The sequence below is a fragment of the Diadema antillarum genome, unplaced genomic scaffold (genome assembly GCF_040938485.1).
Source record: "Diadema antillarum isolate AM-2024a unplaced genomic scaffold, OU_Dant_1.0 seq00000203_RagTag, whole genome shotgun sequence".
Taxonomy (NCBI): domain Eukaryota; kingdom Metazoa; phylum Echinodermata; class Echinoidea; order Diadematoida; family Diadematidae; genus Diadema; species Diadema antillarum.
In genome coordinates this window covers 1,735,001-1,762,816 of record NW_027271262.1, presented here as the reverse complement: position 1 = coordinate 1,762,816, position 27,816 = coordinate 1,735,001, and the positions used below count along the sequence as shown (strand labels likewise).

Below are 27,816 nucleotides of genomic sequence, written 5' to 3'. Positions count from 1 at the left end.
AGGCCACAAAAACTACCACTGCAATACTGTTTCATCCTTTAATAAGGCCGCAAAAACTATCACTGCAATACTGTTTCATCCTGAGTGCAACAGCTACACTGTAAAAACATCGGTGTTAAATTTAACACCACGGGTGTTAAATCTAACACCGATCAAACTTCAATAAAGGACCACACCCACAGGTGTTAAAAATGCACTGTGATGGTGTTGAAAAGTGTTCACCTGACACTTCGTGGTGTTAATTTGACACTGTACCTGGTGTTATTTTGACACTGTACTGGTGTTAATTTAAAAATGACACCACATGGCGTTGATTTGATATTTGTTGGTGTTAATACCAATGGTTTAACACCCGTCCAGCTTCAATAAGAGACCACACCAGCTGGTGTTACTTTGGTGTAAATTCATTTTCACATTTTTTCAAAAATCTAGTATTTTAATGTAAAATTCTTGATCGTCTTGTTTAAATCAAAAATCAACAAGAAGTGCAGTTACTAAGAAACTCTTCAAAAAGCAGTTAAAAATGTGGAAATGACACCCGTAGGTGTTAATTTAACACCATAAATGAGCACCGAAAATTTAACACCAGCTCGGTGTTCACTATTTAACACCGGACTTTTTGCAGTGTAGGTCTATAGGCCCCAGGATAATTATGCGCAATGAATTGTATTGATGATTTTTTTGTTTGAAATATGTGTCCAAATGATCCTTTTTGTCGTGTGAATTACACTTGTCTCACGTGTTCCAAAGTGCTTTGGTATAATTGGAGAGATATCACATTCAATTTATCGTCAATACTTTATAAATGACTGACTACTGACTGCAAAACTAAATGAAAGAATGAATGACTGAATGAATGAATGCATGAATGGATAAATAAATAAATGAATATATAAATATGAATATATATATACATATATTATACATACATAGAAGATTAAACAATTGAATGAAAGTAAAAAGCTAGATAAATAGATGATATATTTATGACAGAGAGCAAATTTATAACGCGCTCCATTTCTCCACCACTGATAAGGTTGCAACTTTGACACAAAAGTTGGCCAACTCCCTCATGAATAATATCTTTTATTTTAGTACCAAGATAAAACTCACTCCCTATTCTCATGGCCAGTGATTATCTTGAAAAAAATGTTATCTGCTATCGGATGCCTGAATGCAAGTGCTTTTGCTGCGATCGCTTGTATTATAATTTATTATTAATGCCATGCCTCGTTACCAAACCAATGCTTTGTTTCAATACTGCCCATCTCAGCATTCGCTCAAAGCTTCGTTAAAGGAAAAATACATAATAAACCCCTCTCAACCATGTTGTTATCTGCCTAGTCGTGTCACGTGAGATAATACGGCTATGTATATTCTTTACATATTCTAAACTTTACACTTATATACTATATAGACCTATATGAATGTATACAATTACCTACATTATACAGAGATTAGATCGAGAAATATCAAGTGTGTAAAACTCAACAATCACACTATTCAGCCCAGACGGACTGGGCTGGGAAATGAAACGAAACAAATGTCATAATTGTAGTTTCCAAGGGAAACAATAATGATCAGCATTATCTCCGGCATCATCTATGTAAAGCACGAGAGAGGGGTCTCTCTCGTTGATTGTTTGTTTGAAGTGTTGTGTTCGTTGCATTGGGGGTACAAAATGGTGAGTCTGTCTCAACCACAGAACTCAGAGTTCTGTGGTCTCGACCGAAGACTCTCCGAAACCTCTCGAGAGGAAAAAGTAGTTTGACCCCGGAAGCGGAATTCAAGGGTTATCTGCTCGACATTATTTACCTGATCTTCACGTTGACATGTTTTGGTGGAAAATCACACTCTTTATTCCTCTCCCGGTTCGAAATTGATTGAGCAAGCACCATTTCAGAAGATACTTCTGAAAGAATGGTACCGATAGATAGCAGTCAGCTTGTTCCAACTGACGTAAGTTGTGAAAATCTGCCATTATTTTGTGTCGGGATTTTAAGATTTATTTCGGTGATTGCGTGTTGCAATCGAGCGAGGACTTCAGATAGGCAAAAGCTAAAGGCTGACTCACGCTTCGCTGTGTGACGGGGGTGGCGATGGTAGTGTGCATGCTGCACTGATGCGATGACTGGTGGATTTGCCGTGCAATGCAATGTGACTATAAACTTGATCGTAGCTGTATTGCACAATTAGAAACTACGGGCTGGACCTTGGACAATTTGGGCATACGGGCGGATGAAAAAGTTAATGTTTATCTATCTTTAGCGATCTTATCCCCTCCTCACCAAATGCAGTAGACTCAACACTGAGTCCCTCAGATCAGCTGAGATGATGCAGACTAGATTCTATTTCAACCAGGAATAGGTCTAGAATTAGAAATCTAACATGTTGGAAGTAGACTCTATCTAGACATCTATATATAGACACCAACGTTAGAACTTTCTTTACTCGTTACTAGACTGTAACGTTAAGTATGTTGTACATCGCAGCAACAATACAGTGGCAGTGTGTTGGTGGATGATCTAGATCAGAGATGTGTAATGGTGTGACCGACAATATTAAAGTGAATGTTACTTAACCCCAGATTTTGTGATTTTAATTTGTTTTTCAGTCTTTGTCGTGTGATCACCATGCAAGGCTTGCAATACATTAGCCCGACCAGACGCTGTGCGAAGCACGGCGTCAGACAGTCTCGACAGACAGTCTCGTCAGACAGTCGGAGCCTCGCCATCAAAGTGGGGAATCACAACGCTACAACAAACCTTATATCCATTTATACATTACTTATAGACATTTGTATGTTACGTAAAGTGCATGCTTATATCACAGAAGGTACTTAAGTCCACAGAGAGTCCTCACAATAATTCCATTGAACACAAAAAAATGGCACTTTCTAGCGCAATTCCTGACCGTCGGGGTTCATTGTTGCAGAATTCAAAATGGCGCGTTGATTACTCAGCAAACTATGCGTGTGCGTGCGTGGCTGGAAGTGCAGCGATCTATTGCGTGCGTGCGCTCTTTGGTAGTAGCACGGTTGACAGCGTGACCTTTAAAAGTGCATTCAGATCGCATGAACTGCCGATTATCAGATGTACCGTTCGCACATGCTGCATAAATCTTCATTGTCGGTAAGTTGTGAAATGTGTATGTCGATATAGATAACATGTAATGTCATTAATGACGATTACATTTAATGAGTTTGAGGTGACAAAAATGATGTTAAGTATCAAAACTCAAAAGCGATCGCAATGCGATCGCTGAGCTCTCTTTGTGTTGTGGGTCGTGACGGTACAGCCCTGTCGCTATTTATACAGCGACTGGGCTGTGTATAGTTAGCAATACATTAACTGAGACCAGCCTGAGCGAGAAGTGTTCGGGTTGTGCGTCGTAGGATTTGGGATCTGGTCCGGGGTAGTAGATCTATCGTATCTAAATTTCAACTTAGATACTAAAAAATGTGTCAATTTAAATACATAGAATCTACTTGTGTAGTCCAATTATTGACAACAGGATAAAGGGAACATTTGGTTCTGTTAATAGATCTAGAAAATCTTGTCCATTTCTGTCCAAACCGATTACCTTAGTTTAAATGATTCGGTCAGGAGGGATCTGCGAGAACGACAACTGCTCTGTTGGACGGATTTGAAACCTCTGCACTTGCGCTAGTTGGTGGCAGTGTAGCCTTTTGACCAGGCACTCTTGCTGCGCGACATCATGTGGCACCCGATCGCTCTCTGCTGGTGTGGGCGCACTTCACTCGAACCATTTCGCTTGCCACTTCACAACGCACAGCGAAAGGGTCTTGTTCAAAGGCTAAAAACATGGCTCTCATGCATATTCATATCACCAATGTGCAAAGTGCCATGCAAAGGTCGCATCGAAAGTCAAAGAATGAACAGGAGGTATGGAGATGAACTCGTAGAAAAATGTCTTTTCAAGACCACATGGGATCAGTGTGGAAATGGAACAAGTGAACGTACGGTATGAAGAAACATAGCCTTCTAGCATGTATATTATAAAAGTAAGCCTTTTGCCGGTGAAATACGTAACTTATAGAGGCGCGAAAATTTGTGTTTCTATTTCACTGTACAGAGATAGCACTCTTTTGACTCGGGGCACTCGTCGTACATTGTACAGTATAACTGTGTGAAGGAGTGCCTGGGGATTAGCAATACATATTACTCAGTGCTGCTGAATGGCCAAATGTCAATTAAACTCTCAGCTTTTTTTGGCTACCCCAATTCTTGAAAATGGACTTGATTCCCGTGTGATTTAGGAAAGTTGTGCCGATTCTGCATTTTTAACAGCAAAATTTGGGATTTTTGATCGAATTTTGGAGGTGACTAAGGGACTTTCCTGTTGTGAACGACAGTGGTAGTGGCAGTATGTGATATGATTTGCGTGTGCTGTGACAATAAAATTTGCTTTCTTGTGATTTGTGATAAGTAACCATATTCTGGTAGGTGACCGAATACTGGTAGGCTTACCCTACTTTTTTTTTCCATGCGTATCAATGTCCAATCACAGCAAGGCCTTTTTTTTTTAAAGGTGAAACATAGTTTTGTAATGCCTGCAGAAGCTATCAATTTTTGCTCTAAAAATAGAATGGACACATGCATTTTAAGAAAGTTGTGATATATGATGTGATAACATAATTTCTGTTGAGGAATGACAAAAATGAGAAGTATTTTAGCCCAAAAAATATGTCGACACTATTGCAATCTGAGAACATTTCTAAGTATGGTTGCCTTGTAATACTTGATTATCAAATTATTAGTAATCGACAAATCGGGCCATAACAGTAACCATAGATCTTCCGCGGCTTAGAGTGTATCGCATGCAGCTTGCTGGGGAATATGATTTGCTAGGGCACGATTGCTAGGACATGATTGACAACTTTCTACGTATACTGGAGCCAATACTGAATGTGGAGGGCTCTTCAGGAATAAAAGTCAGGTGCACTGACTTTTATTCCTTTATTCTTTTAATCTCCGAATACTGAATATTTGCTCATTATCCTGGCAAATCAGGAAAAAAAAAAATGAAGATGATATAACCATTGAATACTTGATATAGAATCTACAATGTTTATAGGGCAAGTCCAAGATAACACGCGCGTTACGTATGGGACATTCAGAGACTTTTATGACCTGAAAAATAGTGTTAATGGCTTTTGATCATATCAAACTTTATCATGGTGATTGATATCTAGGAGTAGTATAATCATGCAAAAAATGGAGAAAAATGACCTTCACAATTATATTCTAGAAGAGAAAATATGTGCCGTTACGTATGGGACCAGAAAAATTTTGTTTTTTTGAACATTTTTTTCAACCTCAAAACTCTCTGAAAGTATTTCATTCTACAACTTGTAACTCACTGTGATGAAAGTCACAACACTCAAGATTATCATAGGTAAGTTTCGTGTCATTAGGTAAAAAGCTCTAATTACAGGTTCTAATTAAAGACAGACATGACGTGTTACGTATGGGACAGTTACGTATGGGACAGTTTGTCCCCCATTCATTTAGTGTGTGAAGAACCATGTTTATGGGTATTTTGCATAATTATCGAAGTAAAATCAGTTGAAACTACTCAAATACTGATCCAGATTGTCAAGGAAACAATATTCCCCAAATATTCACCATCCTAATCATATTCAATCATATTTTTATATTTTTATGACCAACCTGAGTATGCATGCCCTTTGTCCCCCATTCGTTTAGTGTGTGGAGAGACACTTACAATGTATGGGTATTTTGCAAAATAATTTTGCAAAATACCCATAAACAAATTTTTGCATAATTATTGAAATGGAATCAGTTGAAACTACTCAAATACTGATCCAGATTGACGAGGGAACAATGTTCCCCAAATATTTACCATCATAATCATATTTAATCATATTCTATATTTTCATGACCAACCTGAGTATGGGGTATGCCCTATTTTTATCAGGATAGTTACTACTGAAAAATTGAATAGTTTAAAGTGTGTACTTCCATTGATGAAGGGCAGTTTGCCATTTCATTTCAATAAAAAACAACTTGACACAAGAAATATTAATTTTTATAAATAAGCAATACCTGCTGCGTGGAACCCCAGTGATCGAGTAGATATATGATGTCTGTCTAGCAGTCAGGTCATTGATTCGAGTCACACCTCAGTATGTATACCCATGAATTTTGTCGTGGCTGTTATTGAAACCTGAATAAGGACAATTTGTGTATCACTTGCAATAAAAAAAAAAAAATCGTTTTACTTTATATTCTTTTTAAATATTTATATCACAACCATTTCAAATTGGATCTCCATCACTAAACTTTGAATTCCTCTAGTCTTAGGATTGTATGCTCTTTAGTAATTCATATAATTGGTTTCCAATCATCTCATTAAATGTTGAAAACTGAATCCCCATTTCTACAAAAAAACTATACCATCCCTTTAATGCTGTTTTTTCATTGTGTATTTTGCCATTTTCCCCTCCCCCTTTCTGAAAATTGTTCAGTCAAGTACATGTATTGTTTAAAGTGTCTATAACTCAAAAAGTAGCGACAATGTTGGGATGCTTTCTTCAGGATGATTGACCATTTGTGTACTGAGAGACCTTCCCAGCTAGCTACATGCATTCACATGCATTATGTATGAGGATGTCCCATACGTAACGCATTTGTCCCATACGTAACATTGTTTCAATGCCTTATAAAAAATATTCCTTTTACTGTTTTTTCTTTTTTCTATGGTATTTAATTTCTCTAAACAATAAATTAGAACTTTCCAAAAGGGCATTAATATAACCTTAGCAATTTCAGAAAAAACCTAAAAAAATGACCTCAATTTGTTACGTATGGGACATCTCATGATAGGACACGAGCTAATTTGCATAATCATTTGCATAATCCCTAAATTTTCATACCAAGTTAAACTATTTGATGAACTTCTTATGTCCACATATTAATCAAATATCATTTGCTTTCCTTTGAATTAATATGAATTTTTATAAATGTCCCATACGTAACGCTGTGTTTCACATTTATGCAAATGAAGCCCTTGAAATTTGCATAAATTTACATAATATAATTTTTTCCTCCATGGAAATCAAAACTTCAACTCATAAGCTTCAAAATGATACCAAACATGTCAATATTGAGCAAAGATGAAATTTTGCCTTCTGAGGGGACCTTATCTTGGACTTGCCCTATAATGTACAACAGGGCTGTACACAAACCCATTTTTCCTACTGGTCCGACCTGTCTATCTGCCATTGTGCAATGTTGTGTACAGGTTGTAACTTGTGATCAGGAATATGAGCTTGAATAGACCAATGGAAAAGATGTGACATGCTCTATCGAAATGTGTCAAAAGTCAGGAAAAATGAAATTTTAGATACGGGATCTTTTCCTTATAATTCCCTGTATTGTCAACAATGCTCCCTGCTCTCAGTGAGTTGAATGCCAGTTAATCGCCCTCTTTCGCAAAGCAAGAAAAATCATACACAGAGTGGGTGACAAAGCTAAAGGCCTGATATGGAAAATCAGATCTGAGAACAACGAGGGCATTCACATGTTGAATTCAGTGAACCCTGGCATTCTGTAAAGCACAAACTTTTCACCAATTTTGAAGAAAACATACATAGTAACAAGCAAGTACCCACTTGATAGATTTGAGAATAACATTTTATGTGTGTGTATGTACAGTATATATGTGTGTGTTTGTGTGTATATATGTGGGGGGGGGTGTCTGCCTGTATGTGTATGAAGAGTAATTAAGAGTACATTAATACAAAGTGAGCATGGATGCCATAGCATTGTGCTAATTACATGTACAATGTGTAGCAGGTAGTATTAGTGTAGATTAAATGTGGTGAAAGTCACTTGACTTCCAAGGTTATCAACAAGTGATTGTAAACAATTTTTAAAGGTTTTTGTTTATCTTCTTGTATGAGAAATATTTAAGTTTACCAAAATCCTATGACTTCGCAAAACTGTCACCAAATTTTTATGGTTAAAAGCAGATCATAGACAGGGGAGAACAAAAGTTACAGAACACTGACCACAACTTCATCTATATGTTGTACATATGGATTGAGTGAATGCGGCAAGTAGAGCACATCAGTGAAAGTTTTAGGGAAATTGGGCATTCGTTCAAAAGTTATGAAGTTTTTATTCTTCTGTGCAGTCACTGCTTGATGACAAGACTACTACAGTTCATGATGTCACATGCGTAGAACAATAAAGTAAAAAAGAATTCCCCTAAATTGAGTTTTTTGAAAAAAGTACACATTCCCTCGACTTATTACTGATGTACATGTATGTTAAAGGTAGAACAAAATAACAAGAAGAAAGAATTATTTTGCCATTGTAAGTTGTCCATGTGAATTACAAAGTAAGTTACTCTAGAGGAAACCTACAGTCAGAAAAAATTGTGAACATGTGAAATTCATCCTCCAGGAGTGAGCACACAAGCAAATTGATTACCAAGTGCGTAAATATTTTAGCAGTAGACTGCTTACTTCTAGTCTGGAGAGAGAAAGAAATTAAAGGTGCAGTGTGTTTATGTCTCTCTTTGTCTCCAGGCAACCTGCACTGCCGACCTTCCCAAGATCCTCTGCATCATCCAAGACGTTACCAACCCGCAATGGCAGACCTGCAAGTTCACGGTCAACCTGCCAATGTCCACTACTGTGGCCGAGCTGTGCGAGGAGGTGGCGAGGCAGGCTAACTACGAGCCGGACACCTTCGAGTTGCTCTGGCAGAGGGGAGGAAAAGACGGCGGTGACGATGTAAGCTGTGTTGTCAACCTTGACAGATTATATTACTCAGAGTTTCTGATTTAGGGAAGTAGATGAGGTAGGATGAGGATGTAGCAAGGGTGGCGCCATTTTTTTTGGCCCTTTACATGCCTCGCCAAACAGACTAGTAGAAAAATGGCATAGGGTTGCAAAATGTGTCTCGTATTTCAGCACTCAACAGGTTTAGCTTGGAATTTACTAGCTGTGCATGCTATGCTTTTCACATTTTCCTGACATAGCAACAACACACATATCTTTTGGTTAATGCCACATGTTGCCTGCTGACATGATACTGTTGTCGCAGTTTTCTTCATATTTGCTAGACTTGTTGCGTGAATGAATTTTTTGTCGCGATGTAGACTAGTTACCTTTGCTGTAGTAACCATTTGAGGACTGGCTGATATTGCTGCAACATGCATTTCCCATATACACTTGCCCAAGTATACTCGGGACTCGTCTTCAACGGATTAAGTAACTGCAATAACTCTAAACCTCTATGGCAGTGGTTAGCTGTGCTTGAGCAATTCGTGTGACTGCGTATGAAATTGAAAACACATGATATTCATCTTACCCACCATAATGCAAAAAATTAATTGTGCAAAAATGTCCACTTTTACAGTATATTCATGTGCAAGTGGCAGTTATACACAGTGAGAGATTTAAAAGCTTCATTTTGCGACAGATTTAGTCATATGGCTTGAAGATGCCATATGACATGTTATGCTGCATAAGACATCAGGCAGTTGATCTGGCCTGGTTTGACTATATATATGCAAATTGTTGCCTATAGGTGTACCATGGAGATCCACCATGTGCTGGTATTTTCTGTCTTGTTACTCTAGGGAAGTTAAAGCAATTGTTATATACCACATGAAAATTGCACGGTGTTCTATGCTGTTTTACACTAAGTTTTTAAACGACTTTGCTGCCAGCTGGCGCACTTGAACATTGCAGATTGTATGCATGCGTCATCAAAAAGCCATGCACATCTGCAACATTTGGTGTGTTTACTTCAGTGGTGTTGTGAGACCAGTGGAATGTTAAAAAAAACTTCAATATTTTTGTTCAGAAGATCGATTTCATTAGTACAGCATTCTGAATATACTTAAACTCAAAATAAGCAAAGACAGAAACATGAGTTAAGATATGAAAGACTTGTTCTGCCTCAAATTAATTGATTATCTACCAGTAGTGGTGTAACTGCCAAACTTATCACATCATGCACTGATAATGACGGTGTAAGGCTGCGTTCACATAGAAGTATTCGGTATTCGGTATTCGCTATTCGCTATTCGCTATTCGCTATTCGCTATTCGGGCACCGAGTACACCATCGCCCGCACCGTCAACTCACCATCCCATGCAGTGAGGATTTCTTCCTCCTACATCCCAGCAAATCTTATTAACAATTTCTAAACTGCATCAAAATGTCAGTCTACATGCTTATTTTTGCTAAAGGGCAAATCCAGACCAAAAGTGTCATTATTTCATAAACGAGAGACGGTATACGCTGCAAGAAAATCGAACAAGCTCGATTCCCACTTTGCTATACTTTTCGCAGCTATTCGGTACTTTCGAATAGTGCCCTCCTATGTGAACTGGTGTGAGGAAATCCTATCGTTCGATTCAAGCTATTTGCGTGCCCTCGAAAAACGAGCCCGAATACCCGAATAGTATACTTCTATATGAACGCAGCCTAATGTCTGCAATGTGTATTCTATCAACTTTAAAAAAAAATCAGCAACACATACTGATAATCATCATGGACCTTTTTTTTTCGTAACTTCCTTGATTACCGAAGCATCATTTTGCTTGTTTTATTTTGTTTCCTGTTTCAGTATTCAGTTTTAGAATTTGTCTGTGTGTGTGTGTGTGTGTGTGTGTGTGTGGTTGTGTGTGTTGTGTTGTGTTTGTTTAGGTTGTCATGATAATTTGTTTTGTTTTGTTTTGTTTTGTTTTTGTTACGAATGGAGTTCAGCATCATTCATGAGGTTTATTGCTGTGGTGGGAAACTTTTACCAGTTGAAAAGACCTTTGGAAATGAAACTACATGCATACACACAACACAAGCACACACACGCACACACACACACACACACACACACACTCATGCACAGAGCACACAACATACATCTAAGCCTTTGTCCCTTATTAGGTCAACAGGAGGTGGTGACATAATTCTGTTTGACAAGGGAGGCTCCGAACAAAACAGCTAATAGCACCCTTTGATTATACTACTAAGTTTCATTAATTAAAGGTTATCATAGAAACACTAATCGCTAATCAAATTATGATTCTAGTGGCCAGTATTTAGTGATTCACTTCCATAGTATTTCCAATAGTTGTCGGTCCCTTCAAATAGACACAAAAGGTAATGGTGTGATTTCCAAAGCCAAGACAGTTGTCCAAAGAAATATAATGCCTTTGACCTTTTTTATTAAAGACAGTCTTAGGCATTGAAGGATTAATTGGGAATATGCTATAACTATAAATTGTATGTCAGTGTGTCCTTTTCACAATATTGTGTCAGTAGCTTATCAAGGCAGTCTTCACTTCTCTAAAAGGACAACACACAAATACAAAATATGCAGTCTTGTGGGGGAATTTGGGTATTTCTAAGGTGATTTAATTCATTATTTGCAGTTGCCATAATCCAAGCAATGCACTATTATGAACAGTGCAGCAATCAAGGTATGCATTGTTGCTTTAAAAAAAAAAAGTGAAGAGACACCATCCAAATATCCAAATACAGTAAACATGGATGCTCATGTTAAGTTATGTTTCTAAAATGTATACATACATTATGATTAGGGGAAAAAAAAAAGAAATGAAAAGGTAATGTAGTATGTGTGCCTGTAACCTCCATCATAAGAACCATATATGATACTTACATATTTTATCATGTGTACATTTTATCTCTTTTCCCTCATGCTGTATCTCTGTGATGTACATATTTGTAAGTCCAAGTACTACATTATTTTTGTGAAGCTTTATATTTTTAAAGTAATACAAGTAAGGAACCATTTGAGAGTACAATTTTACTCTCACAGCTCAGTAATTTTACAAACAGGTAGGGAATACATGTACAGTAGAGCAATGTTCCAAATAGCGTGACAAGAAATAATAGTAGATTAGAGAATTTCCCAAACTATTTATAAAATACCAGGCCTGTTTTGATACACTTGGTAAAGACATATATCCATGTTAACCCATCAGTTTAAATTGCTAACTTTAGCGAGTCAAAATTTTGGTGAAATGAGACTTCCCGATGATTTTGCTAGGGGTTTCATTCGCGATCGTGGAGTCCTGTACTGAATGGAGAAATGTATATGCGTACATCACATTCATATCAGGATCAGAGTCAATATTTTCACAGGTTTTTAATTTCGCGAATAGCAGCTGACTTGCAAAATTCGCAAAAATAAAAACCTTGTGAAATATTTGGCACAATACAGTAAATGACCAAGTGTTAATAAAGTAGGTATCTCATTGGCTTGGAGACTATGTGGCAACCTTCTGGCAACTTGAGTCTTGCTGGTTCGTGGTGATGTTTCTGCAATATTTCCTTGAGACTGGCCTGGTCTTTGGGGAGTCACAAGAGAATTGAACATGTTTGCTTTTTTTATGCCTCTGCCACGAAGTGGTGCCAGAGGCATTATGTTTTCAGGTTGTCCGTCCTTCCGTCCGTCCGTCCTTCCTTAATGAATTTTGTGGACAGCGTAACTAAAAAACCTTTTCAGTTATCCCAATGGAACTTGGCATGTATGTGTATTAGGGGGTGAAGTTGTGCCTATCAACTTTTGGGTGCAAATGCTCAAGGTTAAAGGTCAAAAGGTCAAGGTCAAATGCTCAAAATTTCACTATTTCCCCCATATCTATGCAATGCCTGAAGATATTTTCTTGAAACTTTGTGTGTACATGTATTATCCAATCAAGATTCTCTGGTGAAAGTTTGGGGTCATGAGGTCAAAGGTCAAAGGGCAAAAGGTCAAGTAAAAATGTTAAAATTTCACTTTTTTCTCCATATCTTGGAAACAGTTCAAGGTATCTTCATGGAACATAGTATACATGTACTGACTGGCAGTGATTATCTACTGAATTTTGATTTCATGGGATCAAAGGTCAGGGGTCAAAGATCAAGGGCAACACTTCAAAATTTTACTATTTCCCTCATGTTTATGGAATGCCTGCAGGATTATTTCTTTTTTTAAAACTTGGTGTATGCATATATAACCCAATAGAGATTCTCTGGGGAGTTTGTTTGTTTGTTTGTTTGTTTTTTGCCAAAAAGGTAAAAGGTCAAAGATCAAGTGAAAGTGCCAAACTTTACTTCTTCCTCCATTTCTTGGAAGTGGCTCCAGTTATCTTGAAACTTAGTACATGTACATATTTATGCATGTTCTGCCTGACAGTGATTCTCTTATGAATTTTAGGGTCAAAGGTCAAGGGTCAAAGGCCAGATGAAAATGATAACAATTTACTATTCAATACAGAAATTGCACATTTTCTTCATACCTTAAAAATTACTCAATGCATAAACTTATGAAAGGGTCAAAGTCAAGTGAAAGTCCTAAAATCCCCAAATGCATGCTCTCGCATTCATCCAATTAAACCTAGGTCAAGGAAGGTAAACATTCAACACATCTGTGACAAACATGTCATTGTAATATTTTGCCAATATTTTGAAAATGTAATCACACATTGACCATATGTACTGTAGACCTATTTAGGAGAATCATGCATTATGGCGGAGGCATACCAGTCGCCATAGCGACATTTCTAGTTGTTTTTTTTTTCAAATGCCAGTCTCCAGCTGGTCTTTGAGACAATTCTGCAACGTCTCCTTTGTTGCGGCCAAGTTGCAGGGACTAATTTTGTCCGCGACATCTCTTACACGTCTCCATGACCTTGCTGAGACCCATGGCGACCTACTGGTGATGATGTGGAGATGTCGCGGCAATGTCCCTGCAACTCTTGGGCGAGAAGTTGTCACCTTGTTTGGATACATGTCTTGGAAGTTGCTCTGGAGTTGCCTTCTTGGCGAGAGCGCAAATGGTCTTATGAGTTGCATAAGTCCCAGCGACATCTCTTCTGGTGAGATATAGGCCCTTACAAATTGACTTGCACCAGGCTTACCTTATTATACAAATAATGAATTTTTATGAGTGCAATGGACAGAATATTTCATGAGGTGAAAGATGAGATGATTCATTCAATGATTCAAACATTTCATCTTTCACCGAATGAAATATTCTCTCCATTGCACAAATGAAAAACATTTATTATATATTTGTTTTATATATAGGGTATCGCCTAAATAGATCCTTGTCATTTGATGTTTTATTGTCCCCGCCGAACGAGTTCGAGCAGGGGACTATGAAACGGGCTCCGTACGTGTGTGTGTCCGTGTGTCCGTCTGTCTGTCTGTGCGTCCGTGTGTGATCAAAATGTTCAATTTGCTACTTCTCTGTCATTTATGAGCCAATTTTGATTCTGTTTGCTTTATATGATAGCACTACATGGGAGCTTTGAAACTTCTACACAGAATTTCAGTTGTGACCTTTGACCTTGACCTTTGACCTATATTGTACATTTTGCTTCAAAATGCTACTCCTTCGCCATTTCTAACCCGATTTCGATTCCGTTTGCTTTATGTGATGGCACTACATGTAGGTGAGGGCTTCAAAACTTCTACACAGAATTTTGACCTTTGACTTCTTTGACCTTTGACCTTGATTTTTGACCTATATTGTACATTGGCTACAAAATGCTACTCCTTCGCCATTTCTAACCCGATTTCGATTCCGTTTGCTTTATGTGATGGCACTAGGTGAGGGCTTCAAAACTTCTACACAGAATTTTGACCTTTGACTTCTTTGACCTTTGACCTTGATTTTTGACCTGCATTGTACATTTTGCTACAAAATGCTACTCCTTTGCCATTTCTAACCCAATTTCATTTTCGTTTGCTTTATGTGATGGCACTAGGTGAGGGCTTCAAAACTTCTACACAGAATTTTGACCCTTGACTTCTTTGACCTTTGACCTTGATTTTTTACCTATATTGTACATTGGCTACAAAATGCTCCTCCTTTGCCATTTCTAACCCGATTTCGATTCCGTTTTCTTTATGTGATGGCACTAGGTGAGGGCTTCAAAACTTCTACACAGAATTTTGACCTTTGACTTCTTTGACCTTTGACCTTGATTTTTGACCTATATTGTACATTGGCTACAAAATGCTACTCCTTTGCCATTTCTAACCCGATTTCGATTCCGTTTGCTTTTTGTGATGGCACTAGGTGAGGGCTTCAAAACTTCTACACAGAATTTTGACCTTTGACTTCTTTGACCTTTGACCTTGATTTTTTACCGATATTGTACATTTTGCTACTAAATGCTACTTCCGGCGGGGACATATTTTACGCACCGCGTAATTTCTACTTTTCCTTGTTAATTCAGAAACAAGAGAGAATCTGAGATCGCGAGAGTGCTCACTGAGCGCTTTACGCTAGCGCGCTGTCACATACACACAATGCAAACGCAAGCGTTTTACACGCGTGGTGTGCTGGGCTCTCAGCGAGGTGCAATGGAGCAAATCGTATGGATTCGAAATTGCACGGTAAATGGAGCCACAATTGCACGGATGATGACGTCATAGTGAAGTGGGCCGAATGTTCAACGTCAAACAACCAATCAAATGACAGGGATCTCTTCAGGTGTTATATAAATGGCAATATGTACATATATGTACCTACAGCTTCTGACATAATTTCCAGGTGCATCACTCCAGTAATGTACATGTAAACCGTTGCATGAAATACATGTACATGTACATTTAACTGCTACCACCTTGACTTGAGATGTACAACTTCCATTTACTCTAGCATAAAATTTACAACTCATATAGGTTTATGTCCAACCTCCTCAACTTTATTGCAAGTAAACTGTATATGGCCTCCATCTATACATACAGTAACTAACATGCAATCTTCCAGTCTGCAGCAACTGAAATAGTACATACATGTACATGTGTCTATGTGTCTCTACAAGCAGGACAACCCCCATCAATATGTAAACTGTCATTAACGTGAATTAACTGTGCACCACTGTACTTTTAACCTTCATGAGCTTGAGTTTAATACGCATTAAGCTCCAACCACCATGAACTTAAATTATATTATATACCTGCACCTGCAATAGACAGGTACACTTTATATAATTATGGATCTACATATTCAAATCTTATTCATACCCTTATTTAAAGGTTGTTATTGAAGGTTTAAGAAAATGATCAAATTCAAGCAACATACAAATAATTAATGTCTGCAAACTAAATTCTGTGTATTGTATGCATTTCCACCATCATAAAAATATAACATAAATCTCAGAATGGCTAAAGTCACCCATAACATACATGTACACCGTAGCTATGAGAGACTTTCAAAAAGAAATAAATCCATTTTATGAAGTCTCTCATAAATGTGTCTTTTGAGCAAAAAGTCTCTCATGAAACTTTCATGAAATGGACCCCAGGTACATTTTCTCTATACACATACAAACAGATGAAATCGCTTATAAGAGCAAATATACATTGTATCCACAAAATAAAGTGAACTGATCAGTCTTTATGATCTTAACATACAGATCATGCTCCTAGTATCTCTGTGAGAAGGAATTTCGTATTCAAGCCTCTGCCAGTTCGAATTATGAACTGCATATATCCAACCTTAACTGTAAATTGATGTCATCAATATCTTACTCACACGTTCTTATCAAATTCACAGTAAAGAAAGAATTTGATATGACATACCCATCCACAAAAAATCTATGTTCTGCCTGATTTCCCTAAAATTTAACATGATTTTAACTGACAAGTATTGTTTTGAGAGAAAACAGACTTTATAAAAATTTTGTACAATGCCCATTAGATTTTCACCAGGCCCAGGGCAATTGGTCATGGAGAGTCTGGCTGTACTTTTTGCATAGGACCTGCGTTACTACCAGTATTGCACTACGAGTACTCCCCAAATGATCCATTTGAATGCACGGCCTGCATAGAAATCTACTATACACACAAGCGATTAGTTGAATACTAAGTATAGTGCATTTACTGGTCTTCCCGCGCATACTACTACAACAAGTACTGTTATATGATTTACCAGGAGACGAAGTCCGCAATTTCAACCTGTTCAGAATGTGCACAGAAAATCATGAAGATATTTTCATGGGTTTTAGAATTCACGCTAGCAAAAAATAGTGACAAAATCTGTGGAAATTAATGTACCATGAATATTTCTGCATAGCTACAGTGCATTCAGCTAGTCCTCAATGTACATTTGCACTGTAAATGTATCTATGAGCTAGAAAAGCACTCAGAGAGCACAGACGTCTGCTAAGCAGCCCATTTCTGCCCATATACGCACGCTGGAAATCACCCCTACTTCCCAATGTTAAAGAAGCCTTTCCATTGTGCCTCAGAGTCTACCTCATCAGCAGCTGCTTACTACATGCTGCCCCTTTAGCGTGCACTCAGTGCGCGTATGCACGCCTCAAATCCGCATAGATTGAACTTGTTGGCCCTTTTTGCCGATGATAGTCCTTCAAAAAATCAACAAAGTATCATGAATCCAGACGGTTATCCGGATCACTACCAAGATTTAATAATCTGTACTTTGTGTCATTGACAACTTTTCTTGTAAACTTCATTCAAATCCGTTGACAACTTTATAGTTATTTTGCAGACAGTCAAACACACAAACACACAAACACACAAACAAACAAATAAACAAACAAACAAACAAATGAACTAACCCAGCAAAATAAAATGAAAATTTCTGTATTGTATATGGCTGCTGCTTCTTCTCAAATATTTTTTGACTGTCACTGAAATATCTATACATTGTACGTACAGAATGTTATTGGATAACTCTTAATAATGGCATTAAACATGCTGATACAGACTCACTCATAACAAACATGCAGTTAGCATTATACAATATATGTATTGAACTGAAATAGGCTGATGTGTTTCCTTTTCTTCACAGTAATTTATTGAATCGATCATAGAAATTGCTTTGTTCTATGCTACTGCGCACAAGACAAAGCGTAGCTGGAGAGTGCAGCGTACAGCCCGTGAATGTGTGTGAAACATTTGTAATGAGGCTATATCTTCACCAAACAGGAAGTCATAAATAAGAGAGGATTTAAAAGTCAGCCGGCATGGGGCCTCCTCAGTGGACTAGGTCGCATATCGTCACCTGACTGATCACATGACCAAGATCCTATCACCACTGAATAAGCTATCAATCTTTTGAAATCAAATATATATGTGATGCCAAGTAAAATAAGGATCAGATTTATACATACAGAGATGTTTTCATTTGGAGTTCTTATACAGTTAATTTACCGGTTAGATTTCAGGGTTTCGACAACTTGAAATTCTAGCATGTTGCAAGGAAAAAAAAAGCATCTTGAATACGTATGACAATTGTACATGAATCATATCATATGCACATACATGTACGTTTGTATGTACATGTATGTTAATTGTATCATTTGTAGCTTGTAAATTTCCTATACTTCCTTCATTCCACTTTGACTTTTTTTGACAGTCTTGGAAATAGAGTGTGACTTCTTTTGTGTAGAAAAAACATTGGAGCTTCGGCTCTTGTGTATTAGAAAACAACTCGTCAAATTTTTGCACTAAAGGTCTTGTAGTGTAGTTTGCAACCAACTGGCTGGCAACCGTCATGCTATTTTTGTGGCACAATTAAGGAAGAATTTTTGATAGAGTCTACCATGTCACCCCTGTTCGGTCTTGGTCTATCCATTGAGTAAATAATTTCAGTACATCATAGAAAATTCTACCATGTTCATTCAAGACCTCATCACTCTGCAAATGATGACCTGTGGATGTGTTGAATTTGAATCTTAATTCTTCTACAGCTGGCCAGTTTGGCACTCAGAATCGTCAAAAAAAAAAAAAAAAAAAAAAAAAAAAAGGAGAGAGAAGTAAATACCAGGTACTTAATATTTTGACAAGGATATTTTCATGGGAAGAATGAGCCTGCGCAAATGTACTTTTGTACATGTACATTTATGTGTGTGACTGAAATTCAGTCCATTTAGTGTGGAATGTCTTCTTTACTTCATTAAAAGGAGATGTAACATTAGATTTGTATAACCTTTCATTCTTATTTGGCAGGATTTTGGTAGAAGCATCGAAGGAAGTGTATTAAGTGAATGCTAGTGACAAATGTATCTATCAAGTGCTGCAAAATGGTCTTTGCAAAGAAGTAGAATAATTTAATTTGATGGCAGTTCAGTTGATGACCAGAAATATTAAAAGGATTTGGGTCAATTCTAGTATCAAAGTGATATCCCCTTGTTTTTACCTCTATCATATTAAATATAGATAGTGTTCATGCTTGTCTCTTATTCCTTTTATGACTACATTTATATAAATTTTCAAATACCACTGTCATCAAATGTGTAGTGCTGTAAAGGAAATGACGAAAAAAATTGCTCCTTTTCAGCTAGTTTTATGGACAAGACAAATGCAGGAGGTTTGTTATCAATAATACTATTGCATGTCTCTAACTTCGTTGGGGGAAAATTTTTTCATCATTTTTTTTTTTCAAAATGTATGATAGTAGACCAGCAGAGTTCCAGTCATTTTGTGATGTAAACATGATCATCATTTTCCTGTGATACTTTTATAGTCCATGATTCTTTGTTTGTGTTGTTGTAACCCTATAATGTGACCTAGTTTACATTCCATCCATGGATGAATAGAAGGCATCCATTTTATAGACATTGTATGGCATCTATGTCCTTCTGCTTCTCAACTGAACGATATCATGTAGAGATTGAGTGTGAATGCAAACAAAACATGCTCAAACCTCAGTAGTAGACAAGTGGGAGGGGGTGGGGGGATAAGGGTGGGGAGGGGGAGTGATGGGCTTGAAGGGGTGGGGAATGGAAAGAAGCACATGTGTAATTCAGTCACTTGTTACACTCTCAATTTGACCCCTCACACAGGTACTGATGAATGACAAGGGGGATAAATCACTCGGCGAGATTGGGATGCTCACTGAAGGGAAGAATCTCTTCAGCCTCCAAGACAAGGACGGAATGCAGCCAGTATCAATACAGGTAAGCAAGGCTTCCCCCGTTTTGCCTACCGCCCTCGGTTTGCGTTCCCTGCGAAAGGACGGCTTGCCGTGTTGGGCAGTGATCTCATTCATGGAATTCATTCATTTCGTTTCATTCTTTGATATGTGTCAGATGGTGGTCAATATACTGTATACGCCATATATTTCGCGAGTCTAAATTTTCGCGAATCGGGACATCCCGACAATTTCGCGAGTGGTAAAATTCACGATCGTGGAGTCCTGTACTGAACGGAGAAATGTATACGCGTACGTCACATTCATATTGGCATTAGAGTCAATATTTTCGCATGTTTTTAATTTCGCGAATAGCAGCTGACTTGCGAAATTCGTGAAAATAAAAACCTTGCGAAATATTCGGCGTATACAGTATCCTCTTCAGTGCTGAAACAGTGGGACGTTTGAATGATGAGATTGTTTAGGAAGGAAACTTTGTGAATGTTCTGCCCTATTTTGGACAATACCTAAACATCCAGTTTTAGAATTTGCCTCGGAGTCCGTCTTTGTAATGGGAGCAATGAATCTGACATTTACCTGGTATTTAAGTAGTACCGGATAGGTACCTCCAGGGAGGTTAAGTTCTACCTCCCTGGTACCTCCCTCTACAAGACTTACCCATTGAAATTTTGTTGTATTCAGAAGTATTTTCATTAATGCTTGTACTACTACATGTACATGTCCTTTTCACGATTAAAGTTCAACCCAAAAGTTCATGTAATTATATGACTTGGATGTTGTATTAGATTTCATTCCTTTCCCATCAGTCAACATTGTATATCCTCTATTAACATCCTGGTATCACTTTTACCCCAAAGCTAGTCAATTAACATAGATGCCATTTTGTGGGGCCACGTGTGCATTGATATAATGTTCTTTAGTTGCAGGGCACAAATGAATTATGACTAAAAGCATACAAATGGGAAGATTGCATAATGATATTTAAGTCATGATATGTTGTTGCTGACTCCATCTTACATTTTGCAAACTTTTTATGTGTATTGGTAAGTCAACATCCATTTGATTTATTAGCTCACCTACCTGAGCCAAAGGCTCAAGTGAGCTATTGCGATCGCTCTTCATCCGGCGTTCGTCGTGCGTCGTGCATAAACTTTTTACATTTTCATCTTCTTCTTGAGAACCCAATTTCCGATTTTACCAAACTTGGCAGGTAGCATCCCTAGGGGGATAGGATCTCAATTTCTTCAAATGGGTACCATGCCCCACCTGGGGGGCCCCCCCCCAGAGGGGCCCAAACCCCCCAAAATTAAGGAATCTTTTAAAATCTTCTTCTCTAGAACCAGAAGTGATAAAGCTAAGTTAATACTATGAGTTGGTACATTGATGATTGTAGTTTCAAGTTTGTTCATGGCGGAATTAGGGGTGCCCCCTTGGGACCCAGGGGAGGGGGGGTGGGGAGGTCCTAATGGGGCCCAAATTGTACATTTTCATCTTTTTCTTGAAAATGTCATGATGAATTTTCACCAAACTTGGCAGGTAGCATCCCTAGGGGGATAGAATCTCATTCCCATCATATGGGCACCATGCCCCACCTGGGGGGGGGGGGGGGGGGCAGGGGGCCTAGATTGGGGCCAAATTGTAAATTTTCATCTTTTTCTTGAGAACCCCTACATGAATTTTCACCAAACTTGGCAGGTAGCATCCCTATAGGGGGATAAAATCTCAATTCCTTCAAATGGGCACCATGCCCCATATGGACCCAACCCATCCTCCATTAAGGAATCTTTAAAGATTTTCTATAGAACCAGAAGTGATTGAGCTGAGTTAATACAATAAGTCAGTATATTGATGACTGTTGTGTCAAGTTTGTTCATAGCAGAATCAGGGGTGACCCCCCCCCCCCCCCCCCCCCCCCCCCCCCCCGGAACCCAGTGGATTGGGATGGGATGGGTCCAAATGGGGACTTAAATTGTATGTGTTCATATTCGTCTTGAAAACCCCTTGATGAATATTCACCAAACTTGGCAGGTAGCATGCCAGGGGATTAAGATCTCAATTTATTCAACAGGGCACCATGCTCCCCTTGGGGGCCCCTAGGGGGCCCAATACCCCCCCCCCCCAACATTAAGAAATATTTACAATTCTTCTTCTCTAGAACCAGAAGTGATAGAGCTTTAAGTCTTTTTTTTTTCAAACTTCACAGTCTAACTTTTTTTTTTCAAACTGCATAGTCCAGCATTATATAAAGTACAGTGTACTTGACAGATATTTTTACCAGTGTGATGGAATAATATGCAAATGGACACCATGCCCCCAGCTCTCAAAGCTACCCCCATGACAAGTTTCTAATGTTCTCAGGTAAGAGTCTACTAGAATGCATGGAAGGTGAACTTGCGATACTCAGGTGAGCGCGAGACCCCCGGGTCTCTTGTTTATTTTTTTTTAAATTACAGACTGGTGCAACAGGTGTGACCACATCTCCCAGTGATGTCGATGCCCTGAACCTAGCAACAGATGACACCAGTCCCATCATCACGGCAACCTCGGATACCAGCTCCATATCGTCAGACTACTCTTCCTATGTTCCTTACTCCCCAGCAGTGATTGGCAGATCAGAAACAGGTTTGTTTCATCTGATCACCTTCTTTTATTGACTGCTGTTTTGAATATGGGTATTTGGGAAATTGAGTGTTGTTTTTGTCAATTTTAAAAATTTGCTTGATTTTTGAAGTATTAACATTGCAGTGCTTTTCAATGAAAGCCTTGAAAGAAGTAGAATAATAGAATACATGTTAGGTTCTTACCATAGAATTGCATCAGTTTGTAAGTTACTGAACTGAATGTCTCCATAAATATATTTCTTGTTTAACTGCCTCTCGATACTTAATCTTATCCTTTCTCCTTTTCTGTCCTGTTTTCTCTTTACGTTAAATGTTTGTCTTGTGTTATTTTGCCTTGACTCATCTGTCTGTCTGTCTGTCTGTCTGTCTCTTTCTGTCATGTGTCCCTTTGCCCTCCCCCTTCACCTGCTCTATAATTGCTATTCCAGGTTTTGTGGGGCTGGTTAACCAGGCCATGACGTGCTATCTCAACAGCCTCATCCAGACTCTGTATATGACACCCGAGTTCCGGAATGCCATCTACAAGTAAGCGCCCTGAGTCATCTTGCCTGTGTGCTGAGGTCGTGTTGGAGGGGGGAGAACGTCGTCTGGGGACTCATGTAGCTGGGAGAGTTTTATGCCTTAGAGTGCAATGAGGGTGGAGTCAGTACCTTATGATGAAAATGGAAATTGATGATTAACATGACTGAGCAATAAAAGTAGAAGGGGAAAAATGGATTTTTAAATTTGTGCGTGATATTTTCCTTCCTTATCATATTCACATTTCTGTGGCATTTTCCAGCATCAGTTTTATGTCATGGGTGACAGAAATGTACCTACATTTCGAGAATTTTTGACGAATGTAGCACCCAACAGTGTATGGTGTGAGAACATGTACTATTAATACACTATTTCAGTTGAATTGAATCTAATGTATTTTTGTGGTAATCACAGCAGATATTGCACGAGATTATTACAGTAGTCACAGAAAGTACAAATGTTATAGAAATGACACATTCAGAGTCACACATCAACGAAAATCAACAAAAATGTTACAATGATGACGATGGGTATTGTTATGGTTGTTAACCTGTGGAAATCAGGTGCCTGAAAAGAATGATTATGTGGTTTTGTTGACATATTCAGATGGGAACTGACCGACAAGGAGGAGAATCCAACCAAGAGCATTCCCTATCAACTCCAGCGTCTCTTCGTCCAGCTGCAAACGAGCAAGAAGCGATCTGTAGAGACGACGGACGTGACGCGCAGCTTTGGTTGGGACAGCAGTGAAGGTAAATAACCATGAATATCCATTAATATGTGCTGGCCCTCTGGGTCAGGGCTAGATGTGAGTTAACGCACTGGCCCTGTTTGATGGGATAATCAAATTTGTTGTAGAGTACTGCCAAACAAGTGATGATCTGGGGACCGTTTCATGAAACTTTTCGTCAGTGATTTACACTGACAACTGTTAAAAGCTACTGAAATCCTTGTGTCTGATTGGCTGATAGCAAATTTGTCTGTGGAAACCTCCGACGAACTCTTTGATGAAATGCCCCCCCCCCCCCCCCCCAGGTCTGTCATATCTACCTAATTGTCCAAGTAAAATCTTTGTTCATTCCAGAGATATTTGTGTATACCATACTTATTTGATTTATTAATGTTAATGTATCTAGCAGAATGTTTTGCTGTCATTCATGGTTTTATCAGTTGCCGACAAGTTCCCTTTGTTTCTTTGTCGTGTAATGCACTGAAAATGTTCTGCAATAGGGGAACAACGTTAAGGATGATCTGCCCGAGGAGAACATTTGCACTGGTCGGCTATCTAGTGTTCATGTCTATCTCATTGTTGATTAGTATTTGACTAACCTATTTTGTATACATTGGGTTAGTTCCTGGTGATGGCCAAAGCTGTTGGGTGATAGCATCTTGGGTCATAATGTTGGGTTATTTTGCCTCACTTTGTCTACTCCAGATGAGAAATGAAGAGACATAAACCTACTACTTGAACTGTGAGTCGTAAGAAGACAAAATATCTTTAGATATGAACTTTGCTTTGTCCTTTGTGCATTACCATAGTTATATGCCTTGAAGGTCTTTATTTAAGTGCATGTTAAAGGTTTCTTTATTGTAATATCTTCGTTGTTTGCTAAATATTACTTCATCTTGTAGCTTGGCAGCAGCACGATGTCCAGGAGCTATGCCGCGTCATGTTTGATGCCCTGGAAAAGAAGTGGAAGGACACGGACCAGCAGAATCTCATCAACCATCTCTACCAAGGCCAGATGAAAGACTACGTCAAGTGTCTTAAGGTGGGTGCACGTTTTTTCATGCATAGTCCTGCCAAACCTCTGTATAGGAAAGAACAGATCTTATTTCCCACATGAACACTTCCTAACTCTCCGCGGACTGGACAACACAAATGATTTGTTGTCTACTTTCATTCAATGTCATGCCTGGTTTGTTTGTTTGTTTGTTTGTTTGGTTTTTTTTTTTTTTTGTAGAACTGTGATAAGACCTGGCTCTCATCTCTCTACCATGTTAAACTTTCAAACTTCCAGTGAGTTAGCAGAAGTGCCTGTAAAAGCGGCTCATAACAAGCTGAAATGATCACACGATCACCTGCCATGGACGCAACACTGCAGTCAGTCTCTGGCCTGAGATTCATGCCAAACCTTATACCACCCAAAACAGGTGGATGGATAGTGAGGTAGCACAAGAGCTGGCTGCAGCTTTTGTGGTGTCCCACACACTCCTAGCTTGAAGATATACTTGGATCAGGTTGGCTTGTAGCCACATTGAGAGGGGTTTTCTTGGAAATGCTCTGTGCTGGGAAGAATTTGTCACGTAATGTGTTTGCTTTATAAAGCCAAATGCCTTACCACAGTCATGACATCAAACAGTTACACGGCATCTGTTACGCTGAGAAGAACTGAATTTTAATCTAGTGTGTTTGCTTTTGTAGTCAAGTGTCTTTACCACAGTCATGACGTAAAACAGCTGTACAGCATTAGCTATGCTGAGATGAAACCTTTATGCAATCTGTTTGCTCAATGAGACCAAATAAAATATTAACGCAGTATTGGCATAAAGCAGCTACAGCATTCTGTGTATGTTCTGATATGACTATATTTTAATCCATTGCCCGTGAAAACTTGGTGAGTCCCCTATAAAGTCCACTGCAATTTCATGATATACTGGAAACGTCAATATCTTTGCGCAATTAATTTTTCATGCCGAGCAGCTCAAAAAAACATATTTGCAGGTTCCAGAATTCGCGCTGCACAATGGCTTTTAGCTCGTATGTTTCCATCCACTCACAGAAAAGTCCTGCTGCCTGATCCATTCGATCGTACAGCCTTCGTAGAAAGTATGAGTACTGCACACACATGCGCTCAAATGAATTTTACAAGGGCTCATGCATGCACACACACACACACACTCGTACCAGGGAGCCACTACTGACGAATCCCATGATTCAACGGTTTGAAAATGTGCAGAGAAAATTGTGAAGATATTCAAACAGGTTCTAGAATTTGTGCTAGCCTGAATTAGTGCAAAATAGGCATAAATAACTGTACCACAAATTTTTCATGTTTACAGTAGGAGGGAAGGGTTTAAATAGAGCTATTTCTGAGGTAGATGGTGTAATTGGTCAAGGGTCCTATTATTCTTCTTGTCTCTACAGTGTGGCTATGAGAGTGCAAGGACAGATGCCTTCCTGGACATCCCACTGGTCATCAGACCCTTTGGAGGCAACAAGGTCAACGGCAGTGTGGTATGTATCTCATTATCCAGTCTTATTCCTTCAGTTGGATATTTGTAAGTCTATTTTTCACCCAGTCACCCTCTTTCATCATTTGTATACACAATGCAAATGAAATCATCCAGTTCTTCACTGCAAAGTGACGATGGCGAGATACAGGTGTGATCATTTATTTTTGAATAAATTAGTGACTTTATAAGGTAGTCAAATTTATACGAAGTTTACCTTTCTTCCGTAGGATGTATAACTCTGCCAATTAAGACCTCTTGCTCAGAATATGTGGTGGTGGTGCTACACAGTACAGGAAGGTATGAGTGCTGTATTTACTGTAGCATGCTTTTCTCTTTCTGGTTAAAATGTCGTCGATCTCATCATATTGAGGATTTACCTTATCCTGTTGAAGACTAGTCCAGAGTATGCTCCGGCACGAGTCTAAGGGAATTGGGTGTTATAGCAAAATCAGCTCGTCCTCAATGGCCCGAACTTACGAAGGTGGTTTGAACTTAGACCATGGTACAAATTTAGACCCTGGTCTAAAATAAGCGTGAAATAGTTGTACCTTTTATATGCGCGTATCAATGTGCATTTGTTACTGGATGTCTGTTGGCATGCGCAATCTGTCAATCGTATTTACGCAGAAAAAATTTGCATAAACCATGGTTCAGATTTAAACCACCTCTCTGAATTTGGGGCAGTGGGTTTAAAGTCTGCAATGTTTCTGTGTATGTGTTTGTCTTTGCGTGTGTGTGTGCTTCATTTGATTATTTAAATTGTGCTGCTGATGCATTTCTTTCATGGATTTTACTTCCTGTCCCTAGGATGAAGCTCTCCAAGCCTTTGTGGAACCAGAAATCCTCAACGAGAGCAACCAGTACTTCTGTGAGAAATGCAACATGAAATGCGACGCCCACAAGGGACTCAAGTTCCAGCAGTTCCCGTACCTCCTCACCCTCCAGCTCAAGCGATTCGACTTTGACTACAACACCATGCACCGGATCAAACTGAATGACAAGTAAGGAAAGCTCATTGTCTTGTGCCAGCATGCTAGCCCTCCCAATGAGTAGCAGGATCTTTAACTATAAGACAATCACAAAATTTTGTGTGATATTTGACATGGGAGTGCTGGTCACTTAATAGCAGTGAAAAAACTGAAATATGCATTCATGATCATTTTCATGATATCTTCAAAATTATTTCTTGTTATGTAACAAGTATGGTATCATCGAAAAGATTCTAGTTTTCTTACTATTTGATGATGACCTTTAAAAAAATTTGAAAATGACATTTATTTTTTATTTGCATTTAAACTCTTCATTTGTTTTGTTTGTGACATATACTTAATGCAGTTGACTAAGCATGCAAAATTGATAAAGAAAGTCATGAACAAATAGTATTTTCTTTTACAGTGGGAAATATGAAAATAATGTGTCTGTTTTTGCCTACAGAATGACTTTCCCCGAGATCCTGGATTTGAATTCCTTCATAGAATCTGAGACAGCTCAAGAAGAAACCGCTAAGGAAGTAA

At 38.6% G+C, this 27,816-nt stretch overlaps 1 protein-coding gene across 1 annotated transcript in view; it reads left to right on the top strand.

The window, feature by feature from the left end:
* Positions 1-1,825: 1,825 nt before the first annotated feature.
* Positions 1,826-27,816, top strand: part of LOC139728827 (ubiquitin carboxyl-terminal hydrolase 47-like) — a 45,789-nt gene continuing 19,798 nt past the window's right edge. The window contains exons 1-10 of the mRNA XM_071639762.1: positions 1,826-1,959; positions 8,579-8,785; positions 19,837-19,950; positions 22,379-22,547; positions 22,975-23,071; positions 23,672-23,817; positions 24,698-24,837; positions 26,214-26,303; positions 27,110-27,303; positions 27,737-27,803. Coding sequence (XP_071495863.1) covers positions 1,921-1,959; positions 8,579-8,785; positions 19,837-19,950; positions 22,379-22,547; positions 22,975-23,071; positions 23,672-23,817; positions 24,698-24,837; positions 26,214-26,303; positions 27,110-27,303; positions 27,737-27,803 — 1,263 coding nt within the window. The 5' untranslated portion in view covers positions 1,826-1,920. The remainder of the gene's footprint in view (positions 1,960-8,578; positions 8,786-19,836; positions 19,951-22,378; positions 22,548-22,974; positions 23,072-23,671; positions 23,818-24,697; positions 24,838-26,213; positions 26,304-27,109; positions 27,304-27,736; positions 27,804-27,816) is intronic.